Raw genomic sequence first — 17,643 nt, forward strand, 5'->3', positions numbered from 1 at the left:
GCCTCTACCTCTGTCTCCACAAATCTATCAAAACAGAACTCTGATCCAGATCAGGGCATGTGGGTGAAAAATAATATAAGTATCCACTCTTACACACACAGACTTTGATGTCTCCTTTTTTCAACCTGAGATAGGTGAGACATCTTGCTGTTTGCCATATAATGGCAGAGCATTAATAAGCATTTGCAGAAAACTTGAATGTTTCCTTTTAAATATACAGTGTTTCTATGCATTGTGCTGTACGGTCTGACAGCCTTTTTTTCTTTTTTGTGGACATATCTTCTGTTTGAGCTTATTTTACTACAATCAGTTTGGGTAAAGTTCAGTTTATACCAGAATTTCCATTTTAACAGGAGAAAAAGGACTGTAATAAGTGTTTTGAGTTAGAGGATCAATTCCAAATGCTTATAGTTTATGAACCACATGAATTTTTATGACAGTTTGTGATAAAATAATACAAGGTTATTTAGACTGTTTCAAAAAGTGCTGTGACTAAAATTTTTCTAGTGCTGTTTTTTCAGTTTTATTTTTAAAATGTATTAAAGCAGTCTGAGGCATGAGTTTAAATGTGAGAGATTCTTTGGCCATTTGTAGACTTTGGAAGATGTTAAACTTGTCAAATTAAAGCCTGGGCGGGAGGCCACTGGCAATTAAAGACCCATAGCATACTGTAGACAAGGCAAACGTGTGTTGGCTGATGTGTCCCAAATTATAATCTGGACCAGTTGTGAGTAAATTGTGGGAAAAGGGGCACAAGGGGTTTTTGGGTTGCATGTGAAGAAACTGGCATCCCGTGGACTCGCTACCATAATAGCAGGAGCGGGATAAAAATAGAGTGGGTATTGTGGGCCAGGAGCGGGATTAAAAAAAGAAAGTTCCCCTGTGCTGCAAACAGCGCGAACACCACCAACACCTATTCCCATTGCTTCAGCTGATCTCTGAACAAATATGAATAGGCTTGGCAGAATTGTATTTTCATCATTTTAATTTTTTAAAACTTTGAAAGACAATATTGACTATTTTTAAGCTTTTTAAAAAATTTATGTAGTTAATTTTCCACAACTGTAAAAATTCACTTGGGGGGGAGGCATCAGACCATTATATAACAACAGTGTAGGTTGAGATTCAAAGAGTTAAAACTTCATAACTATTAAAACACAAATTGTCAACATCACATGTCAAAATATATGGAGTAAATATCCTTAAATCAGACTGAGTTCTCAAGCAGTATTTTTTTCTTAGCATATTTGTAAAATTCTGTTTTTAGAAATTGCTTTTACTCTTTGTGGGTGGGTGGTGAAATTGACATTGGTTTTAAAAAATCTAATCTTTCTGCTCCTAAATATAAAATGCTTTGAGTGGCTTTCTTCACTGAGCTTTAGCTAGAAAATAAAGCTGAGCAGTTTCTTGACAGGGCTTGTCTTTGGCGATATTGGGGTAGTAGTAAATGGGACAGTGTCACCAAAATGTGTGTTCTTTTTTAAAAGCAGAATAAATTTAGTGACCTTTTCACCAATTTCATCCCAAGTTATTACCCAGTCGTCATAATTTATGACAAAGCTATGGGACTGTAGAAAGCTACATGACAAGCATTTTAATGTATCCAGTGTTGTAGCCATAGATCTGTTCCAGGATATTAGACAGACAAGGTCGGTGAGGTAATATCTTTTATTCGTTGGACCAACTTCTATTGGTGAGAGAGACGAGCTTACACAGAGCTCTTGTTCAGCTTTGGGAGTTCAGTGACATTAATTTTGTGAATGGGCCATAATAAGATTGAAGATTTAATCTGATGAGGTTCAATAAGGATAAGTGCAGGGTCCTGCACTTAGGACGGAAGAACCCAATGCACAGCTACAGACTAGGGACCGAATGGCTAGGCAGCAGTTCTGCGGAAAAGGACCTAGGGGTGACAGTGGACGAGAAGCTGGATATGAGTCAGCAGTGTGCCCTTGTTGCCAAGAAGGCCAATGGCATTTTGGGATGTATAAGTAGGGGCATAGCGAGCAGATCGATGGACGTGATCGTTCCCCTCTATTCGACATTGGTGAGGCCTCATCTGGAGTACTGTGTCCAGTTTTGGGCCCCACACTTCAAGAAGGATGTGGATAAATTGGAGAGAGTCCAGCGAAGGGCAACAAAAATGATTAGGGGACTGGAACACATGAGTTATGAGGAGAGGCTGAGGGAGCTGGGATTGTTTAGCCTGCAGAAGAGAAGAATGAGGGGGGATTTGATAGCTGCTTTCAACTACCTGAAAGGGGGTTCCAAAGAGGATGGCTCTAGACTGTTCTCAATGGTAGCAGATGACAGAACGAGGAGTAATGGTCTCAAGTTGCAGTGGGGAAGGTTTAGATTGGATATTAGGAAAAACTTTTTCACTAGGAGGGTGGTGAAACACTGGAATGCGTTACCTAGGGAGGTGGTAGAATCTCCTTCCTTAGAGGTTTTTAAGCTCAGGCTTGACAAAGCCCTGGCTGGGATGATTTAACTGGGAATTGGTCCTGCTTTGAGCAGGGGGTTGGACTAGATGACCTTCTGGGGTCCCTTCCAACCCTGATATTCTATGATTCTATGAAGTCTAGTAACATACCAGTGGTGCTTAGAGATCAAACTGCAGTATGAACTGGAATTCTTTTACTTCCACCTATTGTCAGTAAATCTTGTTCCTCTGAGTTTGGTTCTGCTGATTCATACTAGGCAGGCTCTTTTGTTTAAAGTGTATTGTGGGGACCAGAGCACTTAGACTTTGGAGACCATCTAAAGAGGTCTGTCAGTCTACTACCTGATTTGGTTTAATACTTTTTAAGGGGTGTCAGGTTTAACATATCTTCAGCACAGGTCTGTGGACATATAACATGGATTGCTCAGACTGATCTTAAAAGTCCAACTTTTGTAATGCATTTAGCTTGGGTAATGACTATAGATAAGTCAGTTTGCTTTCTGGTTTTCCTGCACTAGCTCAGTGCTGCACTGTTGAGGTTGCAAAGGCTACGAAGGGATGGGTAACATGTAAACTTAGTGAGAATTTATAAAGGAGAGAATCATGAAATGTTCTAGTTCTGTAAAACTTTGTTTTTACAAAACATAACTAAGCTAAGTGCCCCTCTAATAGTCCAGCTATCAACTTCATACACACTTAATTCACTTAGGGCAAAATAATTTGTTTTGTTCAGTCTTGTCTTAAGATACCATTGTTGTATAAAAGCTTCAGGATCTGGCTTTTAAAGAATGTAGGCATGTTTACCTATTTATCACTAGCCCCTGCTTTCTGAAGAGGGGAAATACTCGCCCTGTTCCCAGAGCTAAGTATGAGGCAACTGGTAGGACAGCTAAACATTTTAAATAGTATTGAAGTTTAGAGTAAATTTGTCCATAAAAATTAAGTTAAAATCTTATTAGTCATTCAAGCCGCTGCAGTATTTAGACTATTTTGTATTTTAGATGTGCCAGAATAATCTCCTCAAAATATTTGTCCAGAGGACTAGAACAATAAAATGTGTATAACCCAAAAATCACAATAAAAATAGTATTGCATTGTTGCTTTTATTATTTGTTAGTTACAGATTGGGAAGGTCCTGTGTGCAATAGTTTTTTGCCACTTTTAAACTGAAAGTGACCAACAATAGGAGTGCTGTTTCCTTGCTTCTGTTGCTAAGACATCAAACAGCTCTGAGAAGGACATTGTTTTCTACTTATTATGTCCCATGTTGTCATGCTTTTCTTTACAAAAGGTAGTGAATAGCCTGGGTTCATTTTTTTTAATGCCTAAATTGACACTGGTCAACAAAATTTCTTTTGCAGTTTGTGACTGGTATTTTTTTTAAACAGAATGCAAGATAAAATTCTAGGCATGATCACGAAGCTGGAAAGGTTTCATGAGTGCATAGAAACTAGCCTGTTTCTTTAGCTGCAGACACAAATGATGTTTATAAGCCCAGAACTGTTCTGTTTCCTAGGAACAGAATGTATTAAAATAATAAAGGCAACTTCTATAAAGACTCCTACAGGCTTTATCTCCTTTATTACTCCAACATAGAATTTAAAAGTAAACAGTCTTTTCCCAATATTATATAAATGCAGTTCTGCTCCTCTGAAACAAATATGATGTCCTGTGGGTTTTTTTCATCATAACATATAAACCAGGGGTCTCAAAGTCCGGCTCCCCCCCGCAGCTCCCATTGTCTGTGGGAGAGGGACAGAGATACCATCACAAGTCACTGGGCAGAGTCAGCCATGGAGGCAACGTCACTTTTTTCCACAATGAATATAAACAAGTCAAAATACTGAACACAACAATCTGATGCACACTTTGCTGCAATCCTGAAGGTTTCAACTGCTCAGTCACTAAGGCCAAACATCAACAAATTGACAGAACTGAAGCATTGCCAGATGTCTAGCAAACACTAAAAACTCTCTGGCAGGCAAAGAATGGTATAAAGCTGTATGACCGTTTTATTATTTCTAAGAAATTTGAAATGAAAAATACAATATAAACATTTTCTTTTCTGAACGCCATCTTCAGTGACCTTATTGGATTTGAGGACTGGCACTGGCCCTAAGGTAAATTTGATTTTGAGACCCCTGATATAAACTGTCCTCCCCATCTAGCTCCTTTTTTTCCACTTCTTGAAGGGATAGATTCAAGACCATTTGAAGCCTAACAGTTATGTGGTGGGGGAAGGGAGAGAGGGTAATCTGCAAAGGAAATAAATCTATAAAGAGTGAGAGTTGAAATATCTAGCTGGTTGAAGTAGTTGTTCCACGCCCCTTCAAAAGCGTTACCAGCTGGAAGGTCTAGAATATTCATAGAATCTCAGGATTGGAAGGGACCTCAGGAGGTCACCTTGTCCAACCCCCTGCTCAAAGCAGGACCAGTCCCCAACTAAATCATCCCAGCCAGGGCTTTTTCAAGCCTGACCTTAAAAACCTCTAAAGGATTCCACCACCTCCCTAGGTAACCCATTCCAGTGCTTCACCCCCATCCTAGTGAAAAATTTTTTTCCTAATATCTAACCTAAACCTCCCCCCAGTGCAACTTGAGACCATTACTCCTTGTTCTGTCATCTGGTACCACTGAGAACAGTCTAGATCCATCCTCTTCGGAACCTCCTTTCAGGTAGTTGAAAGCAGCTATCAAATCCCCCCTCATTCTTCTCTTCTGCAGACTAAATAATCCCAGTTCCCTCAGCCTTTCCTCATAAGTCATGTGCTCCAGCCCCCTAATCATTTTTGTTGCCCTCTGCTGGACTCTTTTTCCAGTTTTTCCACATCCTTCTTGTAGTGTGGGGCCCAAAACTGGACATAGTACTCCAGATGAGGCCTCACCAATGCTGAATAGAGGGGAACGATCATGTCGCTCGATCTGCTGGCAATGCTCCTACTTATACAGCCCAAAATGCCGTTAGTCTTCTTGGCAACAAGGGCACACTGTTGACTCATATCTAGCTTCTCGTCCACTGTAACTCTAGGTCCTTTTCTGCAGAACTGCTGCCTAGTCATTCGGTCCCTAGTCTGTAGCGGTGCATGGGATTCTTCCATCCTAAGTGCAGGACTCTGCACTTGTCCTTGTTGAACCTCATCAGATTTCTTTTGGCCCAATCCTGTAATTTGTCTAGATCCCTCTGCATCCTATCCCTACCCTCCAGCATATCTACCTCTCCTCCTCATCTGCAAACTTGCTGAGGGTGCAATCCACGCCATTCTCCAGTATTTTTTCTTTTGGATTGATACTTTCTCAGTAAGAGTGGGCCTAAAAGTAAAAAGTGCATATGGGGGGTTAAGGTTCATGTAGTAATACTCTCTCTCTATCCAATTAAATTGACTTTCACTAAGTTTCACTCTAGGAAGGTCATGTATGCATTAAACACTTTAATTCTTTTCGCTAACTGAAATCTTGAGAAGGCAGTCCCCAAAACATCCCCAGTTTATTCAGCGTTCATTGCCTTGTTCCATATTTTCAGTTAACTGTATGATGCAGATTATTGTAACGGCTCTGTATAATTGCATTGTAGAAGTTGTCAGGGAGAAAGCTGGAAGTTTTGGTGTCCAAGTGGGGGACAGTAGGGTTTTTGGGCCTGCACGGCATTTTTAGTGTTCAGTGTTGTTAACCTATAGAAATGAATGGGAGCTGCTCACATCTCTGAAGTACTGTTTCAGGCTTTGTACAGATTAAAGAAGACAATATGGTATCTGTTTTTATTGCTTTCTTCACAATCCTGAGGACTAAAAATAACTTTTTTTTTTTTTAATGAAACGTTAGGTTCTGGAGCACCATTGCACAGGAATATTTGATTCTACAGAATTCTGGAATATGTGGAACCCTGAATGTGGCTGAACTCAGTTTTTTTTCCCATTCAGTGGGGGTCTGACATGTGCTCTCCATAAATTTCTCTCTTCTTCTAAAAGTGTGTGGGAGAATTTCCTTTCTTCAATCCCTTACAAATGAAAATGAAATGATGGTGCATATACCCCTTTATCACTTACGTGGGACCTGGGCATTATATATGCAGGCAGTTCTGGACTTTGTGCATCCCACAAATCTTGGGTTCCTCTGGGGAACCTTATTTATTAAATCTTTTATCTTTTGTAACTTTGGTAAGGTAGTCTGCCTGAACCCAGAATGTAAAATGTCCAAAATAGTACAACTAGTCTCCTGACTTATACCTAGTACAAGAGACTGCATCAGCCCAGCCCTCAAACTTTTTGCTAACCTCTTGTTTTTAATCAAGATAAAGAACTGCTTCCTGTTCTTCATCAAGAACTTATTCCTCTCTTTCTTATACCTAATCTCTTCCTGTTCGCCTACTTAATACCAGCTCTCTTAAAATATACATTTTCTTCCCTTTTTCTTTTAGTAGGCTGGAGAGCTCCTCTCAGTTTTTACTTGTTGAGCTTGCTGATCATGATAATTCTCTGGAGAGATCTGTAGAAATCTAGATGCCTTTTTGCTCTTTCCAGTGACTCTGCTATTGGTTTTCATCTACAATGCATTATAAGTCAAGGCCTTTGGCCACAATGGTTCTCGGGTTCCCTCTTTTTCTTTTGCTGATTTGTTGCACTGTCCCAGGGCGCATGTTGACAACTTGCTTGCCTGTCCTGAGTAATTTTACATTCAGTACTCCCATTTGAAACTAAAGAATCCATGATTTCTGCTTTAGTGTAGGAGTTAGCGCCTGGCACACTCATGGCAAATCAAAGAGGATGACCACGTGTTTGACAGTTAGTTTGACAGTTAGTGGTACAACTGCTTGGTATAACAGCACACTGCATACATTAATGTTATGTGAAATATGCTCAGGTTTTTATGGGTACTGAATGGGCCCCTCTTTGGCCACTTCTGCTTTAGACTGTGATATCTTTTGATACAAGGCTGTGTTTTTGGAAATCTGTATCTTTTTTGTTCCTTTTATCTTTTTGCCTGTTTGCTCAGTGTAGAAATGCTCAAGTGTTATGAATTGATTGGTTCCACTTCCCATTTGAATGATCTTTAGTGGAACACTGGCTGTGTCTCTACTAAGGAATTTCACTAATTTTCACCACTAAGAAGCTTCTTGTAAAATACCTTAGTGCAGCCAAGGCTTAAGACTTGTTTTAACATGTCCTGTAATGTCTTTGAGCCAGCGGATAACTTTCAAAATAGGTCAGAGAATATCCTATTTAAAAACATAATCCTCTTCTATTCAGAACACTGTAATGTTGTGTTTGACTTAATAATAGGCACAGAAAAAGTACGGCAAGCTCTGGACTGTAAACACCTCCATGTTGTAAACCCTGACTGGCTGTGGAGCTGCTTGGAGCGTTGGGACAAGGTAGAGGAGCAGCTCTTTCCCTTAAAGGATGACTACATCAAAACACAAAGGTAAAATTAGTTGCAAAAAAAAAAAATGGACCAAAGATAGGTTGATCATGTTTCGACTGGTTTTATTCTCATTCTGTGTAGAGAGTTGATTCATAAGGTATAATCAACCCAAAATTGTATGTGAGATGTAGGGTTTGTATGAAAATTCCATACCATATTTCAGCCAATTTCTTGTCCTATTTGCATACAGGACTATCACTGGGAGGCAGTTAATCCAAGCTTTGGAGTTTAGGGAAGTCCCTAAGACTAGTAGTACCACAAGCGGGGACTTCAATTAAGCAGCAGCAGGTCTGACCAGTGGTGCTGCATACTAATGCTGTGGAGGACTAGTAGAGACCAGGAATGGAGGTGTAGCATGACGTAATCATGCAGTCTCCCACCTTGTGAGCACACAGATTCATGGAGTATGAGAAGCCTGACCAGCTAGCCATTTTACACGTGGTAACAAAGAGAAGGAAAGGGAGAAAAAAACAGAATGTAAGAAGAAAAAATGTGGTTGGAAGAGAAAAGGGGAGGATAAATATGAGAGCAGAGGGGGAAAACACTGATGGGAGAACAAAATGGGTGAACTGAAGGAAGGGTGGTAAGAAAGGAAGGAGACAAAAACAATGGAGTGGGGTGAACAGCAAATAGGAAGAGGATAAACCTTGGATGAGAGAGGGGAAGCAGAAGAAAGGTTAAAGAAAAATACCAAAGGGGGCAGAGACCACTATTGATGATGAGCCCTCTTGAAGGAGGTGATGTGACTGAAAGAGCTGATGGCAAGGGGCTTCCAATGGAGTTTCTGCTTTTGCTTCTTGTCCTATACCTTGTAAATCCTGGCTGTGTTCTTGTTTGCACCACATCAGTTGATCTTGTCAATCTTGCAAACTAATCAGAAGAGCCTCACCTTTTTACAGGAGATTGCTTTGGAAAATTCGCAGTGCTGCAAAAAGTGATATTGGTGATTTTAATGAATGGCATCAGGCTAGGGATTGCTTACTGCCATCCTTTGGTGAAGACTTAAGTGAAGTCATGTGCATGGATTAATATTTATACCATAAATAGGGTTTGTGGGTGCCCAATATGTCTAAAAATGAGGCAGTTTTTAATTAGAAGCCTAAACTGGAGTCTAGGAGCTTTGAAAATTTTGGCCAAAGTAAATAAATTGTAACTTCACTAGTTTTTAAAATGTGCCATGAGATCTTATACCCCCAAATATTCAATACCTTAGTTTATTCTTTCACCATAAGATGGTGCCTTCAGACAGAAAGTAATCCTTAGCAGAATGTCATTCAGTGAATTGCCAACATCACATCCTCTAAGACCAAAACGCTGGCTTTCCTGCTTACTTAAAATTCACACTGCAGTTTCAATGAGATACAGTGATGGTCTTTTCTCCTATATACTGAACACATTTTTTTAAAATAAAATGTTGCTCTGGCATCATATACTTTTTTCATATTCTTACGAGGGAGACTTTTAAAATACAAACTAAGACTTGAATTACTAATGTGTAGCAGCATGTGCATTTTTTCTGAAGTCAAATCTTCCGCTGTCAGAGTTGTTTGTGGCAATGATTGCTATCCTAGAGGGCTTACAACTTCAGGTGACAAATTATAAAAGCAAATAAACTCTTGAGAAGAGATCCTGTTTGCAAGTAAATTCATTTTATAAAGAACATTGGAGAGAAATGGATAATTTTATCTATGAAGTATCTGTTGATCTTCAATCTCAGTGTTGTAGCAAACTTTAAAAGGCTGGCATGTATAAATATGTGAGATTAACTTACTTTTGCTGAACGCCCTTCTTAAGATAGGTTTGCCTCCTTACATCACTATATGATGCATAGCTAGTTCTTCTATCCATGCTATTGTATGTGTCTGTTTCCATATGATATTAATCTAAGTGACTGACGCATTTGATGGCATCATTAATGGCTTTTTTTTAAGTAGCCATATATGTGGCTTAGTGCAATAGTGAATGAATTTGGTGTGTTGTAAATAATTTCTTTGAGGCAGAAGTTGCTGTACTATTTTTTTGTTTTTGTTTTAAGAGCAATATTGAATAGCAAATATTTATCATATCCTACAAATCATTATACAAACGAACGTGTGTGTGCATGCGCAGATTTTATCTGGTTTATATTAGTATCTACAAATTACTGTGGTAGACAAATATGTATTAGTTTTAATGCTACAGAGGAAATTGTTTTAAGAAGTTTCAGAAACTAAATTTTGAGAAATGTTTTAAGATAGCTGTTTTAGAATATTTTCATTTTAGTGAATAAGTGTGACATTAAGTCTGTTCTCTCCCTATGCATACATTATTCCTATTAAGTTCTGTGGAATTTTCATGTGTACTGAGAACATACTCCCTAAGAAATTTATTTTCTGTTTTAGAAAAAAGGCAAGTCCATTTTGCCCTGTAATAATCTCTGTGACTGCTCCAGTGCTCTGTTTTGTCAGAGCCTGATGTGTCCTCTCTCTGAAAGGGAAATTCTAATGCTTCCACTGCCAGGTACAAATAATTAATGTAAATTTCTAATGTAACTTTTTAAAAATTACATTTAACAGAGAGAACAGTCCTGCCACATTTCCTGATACACACAGTGTGTTCCAGACTGCTCTGTTTCACCCGACACCCATCCATCCAAAGTTTCAGCCGGGTCCTGAAGTTCGGCTTTATGATCCCAACACTGGAAAGCTAATCAGGAAGAGCTCTCAGTCTTCTGTCCAGTCTCCATATATCCAGTCTCCTGCTCCTCCCCTCACTTTACCGGTCCACGCGGAGCACTCATCCTTCAGGTATGTGAAAGCTAAGGATCACTTAAGTTTATGTGCAAGTTACATTTTTCTAAGATCATAGGTTTTTTTGTTACTTGATAATATTTCATTCAGTTGGCTTAGTTAGCTTACCTCTTTAAAAATAAAAATGATTTCAACTCTTGCAATATCTTACTAAAGGAAATGATCAGAAATAGGTGAACAACTGTAGTATTACAAATGAGTTTAATTCCTTATAGGGCTTCCTTAACTGTATTTGTAGAAACCCCAAAGAGAATATACTGTTTTTGTATTTTATATACTATAGAATTTATTAGGATAATTTATATCCCAAAACAAGAGTGTTTTGCATGTGAATTTCAGCTCTAAGTTGTATTCATTACTTTGGATTTGTTGTTTGGCTATCAAATAAAATATACAGCTGGCTGCAGTATCAGTTTTGTTTTAGAATTTTTCCTCTTTGCTTACCTCATACACGTACTTTCAGATGGGAGATAACTTCAAAGTAAGATCCCAGAGTAATGTTTGTTTTTAAAGGGTTAACTGACCAGTGTTACAGTGAGTTTCTACTAGTCAGTCTGCACTAAAAACATTAACTCACCTTTGAATTAAGATACTAAAATAAAAGGGGAGAAAGGCTGGCTTTATGATTTAAGGAATAGAACTAGCAACTAAGAGATCTGGGAGCCCTGCCACAGACTTTGTGATCTTGGTCGGGTTATTTAAGCCAAGATTTTCAAAAGTGGGAGTCTGTTAGGCTCCAAAGTATGGATTTTTGGTTCTTAAATAAGTCACCTAATTTTCAAAAGTGCTGAGCACTCAGCAACTCCTCTTGACTTAAGTGACTAAATTAGGTACCCTCTCTGTACCTCAGTTTCTCCTTCTCTAACATGTAATCTGCAATTACTTGGCAGAGTATTGGGGTTAACTTAATTATCTCTGAAAACAGTTGAGATCATCAAAGGTGCTACAGAAGTACTAAGTATTATAAATGCTGAGATGCAAGGTGAACTCTTCTGCATGTTCTCCTTTTCATTGTCTCTAGGGTTTATATTCTTTAAGTCTTCATGTGTTACAGAAATCTCTTGCCACCTCTTTTCTTTGTCAAAAGATTTACATGCTTTCACTTCTCCCTTCCCACTTTCATGGTCTTCATTTCCTTTTGTCTCCTTCATTCCATTTTCCTGGCCCCTTCCCAACATGAATTTATTAAGTTCCATTCTTATATTTGAAAAAGAAATGTTCTTTTTAGCTCCTCTTCTAAATCACCACTTTTTACCCTGCATTTCATTCTAATACTCTTTTAAATGAGTTGGCAAGAAAGAAACTTGAAACAGTCAAGACAGCAAGTATTTTGCAAGAGTAATTAGAAAGGTTTTGTTGTTCCTTATCTGACATTGGGGAAGAGGAATTTATCTCAAAGTTTCAAGAAGCTGGGAAGCTTTTGTGTTGGACTGAATTTATGTATGACTTTTCTAAAATGCTTGCATGTAAAAGTCTGATGTGTTAATGTGTCAATCAACAACTTCAAAAGTGCACGCTCTTAATCTCCATATTCTTCCCTTCTCACTCTCCAAGTTTACAAATTACTGAGCCAAAATTGACATCCACACAGCTGTTTTCGTTTTGCTTTGTAATGCGAAACTGGTACCTCGTTTGATTGTCTTCCTCTTCCAAAAGGTATACGTCGGTTGGTATCTTCAGCTGGGAACTTCTGATAAACCAGTCCCAGAGAAGACCTTTGGAAAATTGTTTCCCCTTGTTAATCATGATTGTTACTCTTTAGCACTTCTGACAGCCAGCGATTGTGGTACAATTGGGCTGCTTTGATTGTAACCAAAAATACTGCATATTATGTTCAAAATTTTACAAACTCTGTTGGAGAAAGAAAAATCTGAGAATGTAATGACTTCAGGAAGAAGAAAAATGAGATTTTGAAATAAATGGGTATTCTGAATTTTAAAATTAAATAATAATGTGGAGCTTTCAAGATTACAAGTTTCATCGGTGGGGGGTCAAATTTTGGTTTTAATTTGGCCACCAAGAACAACTTGTATATTGGGGAAAAAACCTAAGGGGAAAGTGACTTCTGCATATGCATGATATATTTTTTTCATGGATTATGCAGATTCCTCAGTTGACCCTGTCTATCTTCAGATTAGCCAATTATGTAGAACAGTACAAAGAATTAATGCTACCTATGATATAGTCATATAAGAAGCTAACCTGTAGACTTCTCAGATTCACTCCTGTCTTGATGTTAACAGGAGCCACTCTAATCTTTGGTTAATTTAAAATCCAATTTTCTATTTGTCAAACCTTCAGTTTCAGAAACATAGGACTTTTACAAAACTGGTAGAGCACTGATTAATTTTTAAAGGTTCACGGGGGATGCTAGGAAAATTATGGAAAATATTGGATAGAGGAATTTCTGCTTAAGTTACGTTTACTGGGGCTTGACAAATGCACTATCCAATTGGAAATCAGGGGACCTCTTTCCTGGCAAATTGGGGCTTTTCTCATGAGTTTGTGTTTAAATACTTTTTTTTTAACCATTTATATTGTGGTAGCACCCAGAGGCCAACTGTGTTGAGGTCCCATTGTGTTAGATGCTGTTCAAACATAGAATATATCAGTCACAGTCCCAAAGAGCTTACAGTCTGAAAGACCAGACATAATGAGGGGACGAGACAAACAAGTGGCTCAGAAAGGGAAATGGGGGAGAGAGACTAAAACACAGTAGCATGTGCACAATTCTTAGCCACAGAAAAAATAACTATAGCTTGCTACCTGCCTACTACCCAAGTTTAAACATTTTGCCCATACTGTGTTCCTGCTTAGCAGCACAGAAACTGGGAGGTAACAGTTACACTTCATTGTCCCATTTGCTCAGTTGTGGGATGGCTAGAGGTGACAAATTATGCTTTATAAAAAACATCATAAACGCAGCAAGCCAAAATGTTTAAAATTGGGGCTTAAATTTAGGTATCTCTATTCCACTATAGTCAGTGGGGACTGCTGGTGTTCAGAACTTCCGAAATTCAGCCAGGTGAATTAGCTAGGTGCCTAATAGGGTTTTATTATTCTAATTTTGGGCATCTAGTTTTCAAAGTTTTGTTTGGTTATTTTCATAGAAGTCTCCTCCAGGACACAGTCACCATAGGTAGAGATGTGCTAAAACAGAACATAATTTCAACAGATTCAAACTTCAGATGCATTATGCTGAACCTGTCCCTATGGCTATGGTTGCAGGTCCAATTCAGAATTAGAAAGAACCTATCTTCTGGTTTTGGTTTAGAAGTACCCAAAAACCTGTAACAACTAAATGGGTCAGGATTCAAATTCAGAGCCTGTATATGCTAGTTTCAAAAATGCTAGTTCTGGAAGTTACTTTAACTGCCACTTGTATTAAATGACATTGCTGTTTCAGCAGGGAGTTTGTCCCTCATACCACAGAGCAGGAATTTGAGACCAATGGCATACAAAACCAGGTGGGAGGGGATAGCTTAGATACAGCAACCCAATGTTTTTTGAGTGATTGCACATGTCCATTCCACTGTAGGTGTTTGAGCTCTCCTGTGCATAGTTATCAGATTTTTCTCTTAACAGTACCCACTGCGGTAGCCCCAGTGCTCTCTGCTGCCTCACACATTATTCACAGGCATAAAGGGCCAAACCGCCTCTGGGTTTCAAGCCCTGCCACTCTCTGGGTAAGGCAATGCCGAATAGTGACCCTCACCCCAGCTGCCTTACTTTTTTGGGCGACGGGAACCTCCCATGTGTGACAAGTGTGCCATTTCTAAGGGCTTTAAGTCCCATTCTAAAAAAGACTGCAGCCAGACTAAAATATCTACTGCTTGAATCAGTGCTACATCCTCCATCTTGAGCCATTAACCTCAGTCCAGATATTGAGCATCTTGGCTTTGGTCAGTAGCACACCTCCAGTGCTTCCAGTATCGAGAGGCATATCAGCATAGCCGGTACCAAAGAAGAGGCATCAGAAATTGGACTCAGTATCAGGATTGTCGAAAGATGCAAAGAGCTGTTCTAAAGACTCAGGAGTGTGTTCAAGGAAAAAGCACTCCCCAGAGCATACCTTTAAGCAGGGGAGTTTGTTGACTCCAGAGCCCAGTATAGGCCTGTTGAAATCAGCTCCCAAAGCGCCTTCATTGCCATCTCCTCAAATCCTGTTACCAGAGTGTCTTCCCAGTGTCCTCTACTCCTGTGGCATTTGAAAGTTGCTAAAACCTCTTAGTGATGCAGTCACTGCCAGTTAGATACTTGCCCGGAACTGGCACCCAAGATACTGCCATCAGCGCCTTTACCTCATTACTGGGCAGATTCATTGGATTCAACCATCAGGGAACCGATTTAAAGTGGTATCAGTTGGGGAAAGCCACAGATCTCCCCGCTCCCTTTTCTTCAGAGCTTGAGCCTTCTTCACCAGTACTGACAAGTATGGCGCCTTCATGGTCACAGGAAAAGCCTTTTTTTTTTTTTTCATCAGACTCTGAAGTGGGATCCTGTGTGTCCCAACCTAGCATGTCCCATCATCAAGAGTATGGCACCGGCCCGCCCTGTTTTCAGATTCAGTTGCAGCAAGGGGCATCCCTGCAGCCACCTCAGCCAGGTCCATCTTCTGGTCATCAGGAGCATCAGCACCATAAGCATCATAGCATCAAATACCAAGCCCAGCACTGAACAGATTCAGGATCCTTCTCATAACCAGCTGCAAAAGGAGCAGGAATTGAACCAGCCCTTGGTACCACTGACATCCCCTTCCTCATCTGCTGAGGTGGTGCTTATTTCTCTATCTCTTGATTATTTTAAGACCCATCAAGAATTATTGAGGAAGATGGCAATGGCGTTAGACATCCACCCAAAGGAGGCCTGGGAAAAGTCTCAAAAGCTAGTGGACATTTTGACATCTGTGTCCCCAGCCAAAATAATCTCATTTATAGGGAGAGTTATCTTGGAGCCTACCAAGATTCTCGTTCAGTCCCCAGATTCCCTGCTGCCTTCTGCACACACACCCAAAAAAAAAGTGTAGAAGAGGTACCATGTCCCCTCTCAAGGGTTTGAGCACCTGTATAATCTCTCACCCAGCTCCCTTGTAGTGGCAGCAGTGAATGAGGGCGAGAGAGACGAGCACCAGGTGTCAACCCCCCAAAAATAAAGAGGGTAAGAAGGTGGACTTTTTTGGGAGGAGCCTTTATTCCACAGGCAGGCTACAGCTTTGTATTGCATACCAGCGAGCTTTGTTGGGGTGTATCAATTTCATTTCATACAGTTTGAGTTGAAAGACAGGCTCCAAGATGAGATGAAACAGGAGTTCCAGTTTTTAATAGAGGAGGGAAAATTTGGTCGCAAGAACAGCTCTGCAGGCAGGTCTCAATGCAGCAGATTCTGCAGCTCACAGCCTGGCCTCTATCAGGATGAGATGCTTGCCCTGGTTACACTCTTCTGGCCTCCCTCCCAAGGTGCAGCAGGCAATCCAGGATTCATCTTTCTCACTCTTCTCACAAAAGCTGGACAAGACTTTACGTAGTCTCAGACTCTAGAGCAGCCATAAAATCTTTGGACAAAAGTGAAACGGAAGGTGTTCTATTCTCATCAGTCCCAGCATTTTCAGGGGTTTGTCCCTCAGGCCCAAGACCTGCCAAGGAGAAGAAGCAGAGGGTACAAGAGACACCTGCCACCACCCTCTGCTTCGGCAGCCACCAGTTCATCAAGACAGGCAGCAACTCTGAGAACTCATTTTAATGGGCAGGTGGAGAGTAGTCTACCAGTTATAAGAGTGCCATCTTTTTCTTCGATTTTTGAAAAACGTCTGTTCCGTTTGTCGTACTTGGAGCCACATCACCACAGACTGGTAGGTTATAAGCACAGTGGAAATGGGATATACACTCTCTGATTTATTTCTACGCCGCAGTCTCCATCCCTCTTCAAGGTCCCCTCTCATGAGACAGTTGCTACAAGAAATACAATCACTCCTCCTTGTAGCAGCTATAGAGGAGTTCCCTCATTTGTTCAGGGGAAAAGGGGTTTTATTCCTGATACTTTTAGATCTCAAAGGTAAAAGGGATCTCAAGCCTATTTTAGATCTACAGCAGTTAAATAAGTTCCCAAAACACCCAAAATAGAAACTCCACATGGTCACAATTGCTTCTATTATTCCTTCCCTGAAAGTGGGGGATGGGTATGCTGCTCTCTACTTGAAGGATGCCTGCTTTCCCATGGTGATTCATCAGAGTCACAGAAAATTTCTGAGATTCATTGTCAGCGGGCACCATTATCAGTTCACACAGCTCCCCTTTGGTTTCCTGGCTGCCCCACGTGTCTTTACAAAGTGTGTAGTAGAGGTTACAGCTTTCCTCCTGAGGTCAGTGGTCCATGTATTCATTTACCTGGACAACTGGATGATAAGAGGTCAATCCAGGTTGAAGGTGGTATTCAGCATGAACATAATCTGATCCACCTTTGATGCACTTGGCTTGCTGATCAACATAGACAAGACAAGCCTGAGTCCAGTAGAGAAAACAGAATTAATAGGAGTTGTTGAGTCCAGGACCATGGCCAGGATTGTACTACCACAGGCAAGGTTTCAGGCAATGCAAAGCCTCATTCTGGATTTAGAGGCTTATGCAAATCTTCATAATATAATGCTGCTCCTCTTCCATGACATTCTTGGTGAGCAGTGAAATTGTTAACTTACAAAGTATCATTGTCATCTGAATTAGCAGCGTCATCTGAATTGCTCTGAGATATCTCAGAGCAATTGTTCAGGTATCCGCAGACTGCATCTGTTACTTGCTTTAAAGGTTTTGTCTTCAAACAAAAAAAAATAAAAAAAAATCTCTAGTTAATGTTGACTGAAGGCAATTGAGAGTTCTGCCCATACTCTCCTAGGGACTGCGTCACACATTTAGGGAAACTCTGCCGTAACATAATTGGTTTCTTCCATCTCTGTTTTTCATAATTCTATACCAGTTCTATAGATGCTCCTCTCTCATCACT

At 40.0% G+C, this 17,643-nt stretch overlaps 1 protein-coding gene across 1 annotated transcript in view; it reads left to right on the top strand.

The window, feature by feature from the left end:
• CTDP1 (CTD phosphatase subunit 1) overlaps positions 1-17,643 on the top strand; it is a 172,754-nt gene that overhangs the window by 44,143 nt on the left and 110,968 nt on the right. The window contains exons 9-10 of the mRNA XM_084618248.1: positions 7,720-7,861; positions 10,417-10,647. Of these exons, the coding sequence (XP_084474374.1) occupies positions 7,720-7,861; positions 10,417-10,647 (373 nt within the window). The remainder of the gene's footprint in view (positions 1-7,719; positions 7,862-10,416; positions 10,648-17,643) is intronic.

This window comes from Lepidochelys olivacea (genome assembly GCF_965140295.1).
Source record: "Lepidochelys olivacea isolate rLepOli2 genome assembly, chromosome: 2".
Classification (NCBI taxonomy): domain Eukaryota; kingdom Metazoa; phylum Chordata; order Testudines; family Cheloniidae; genus Lepidochelys; species Lepidochelys olivacea.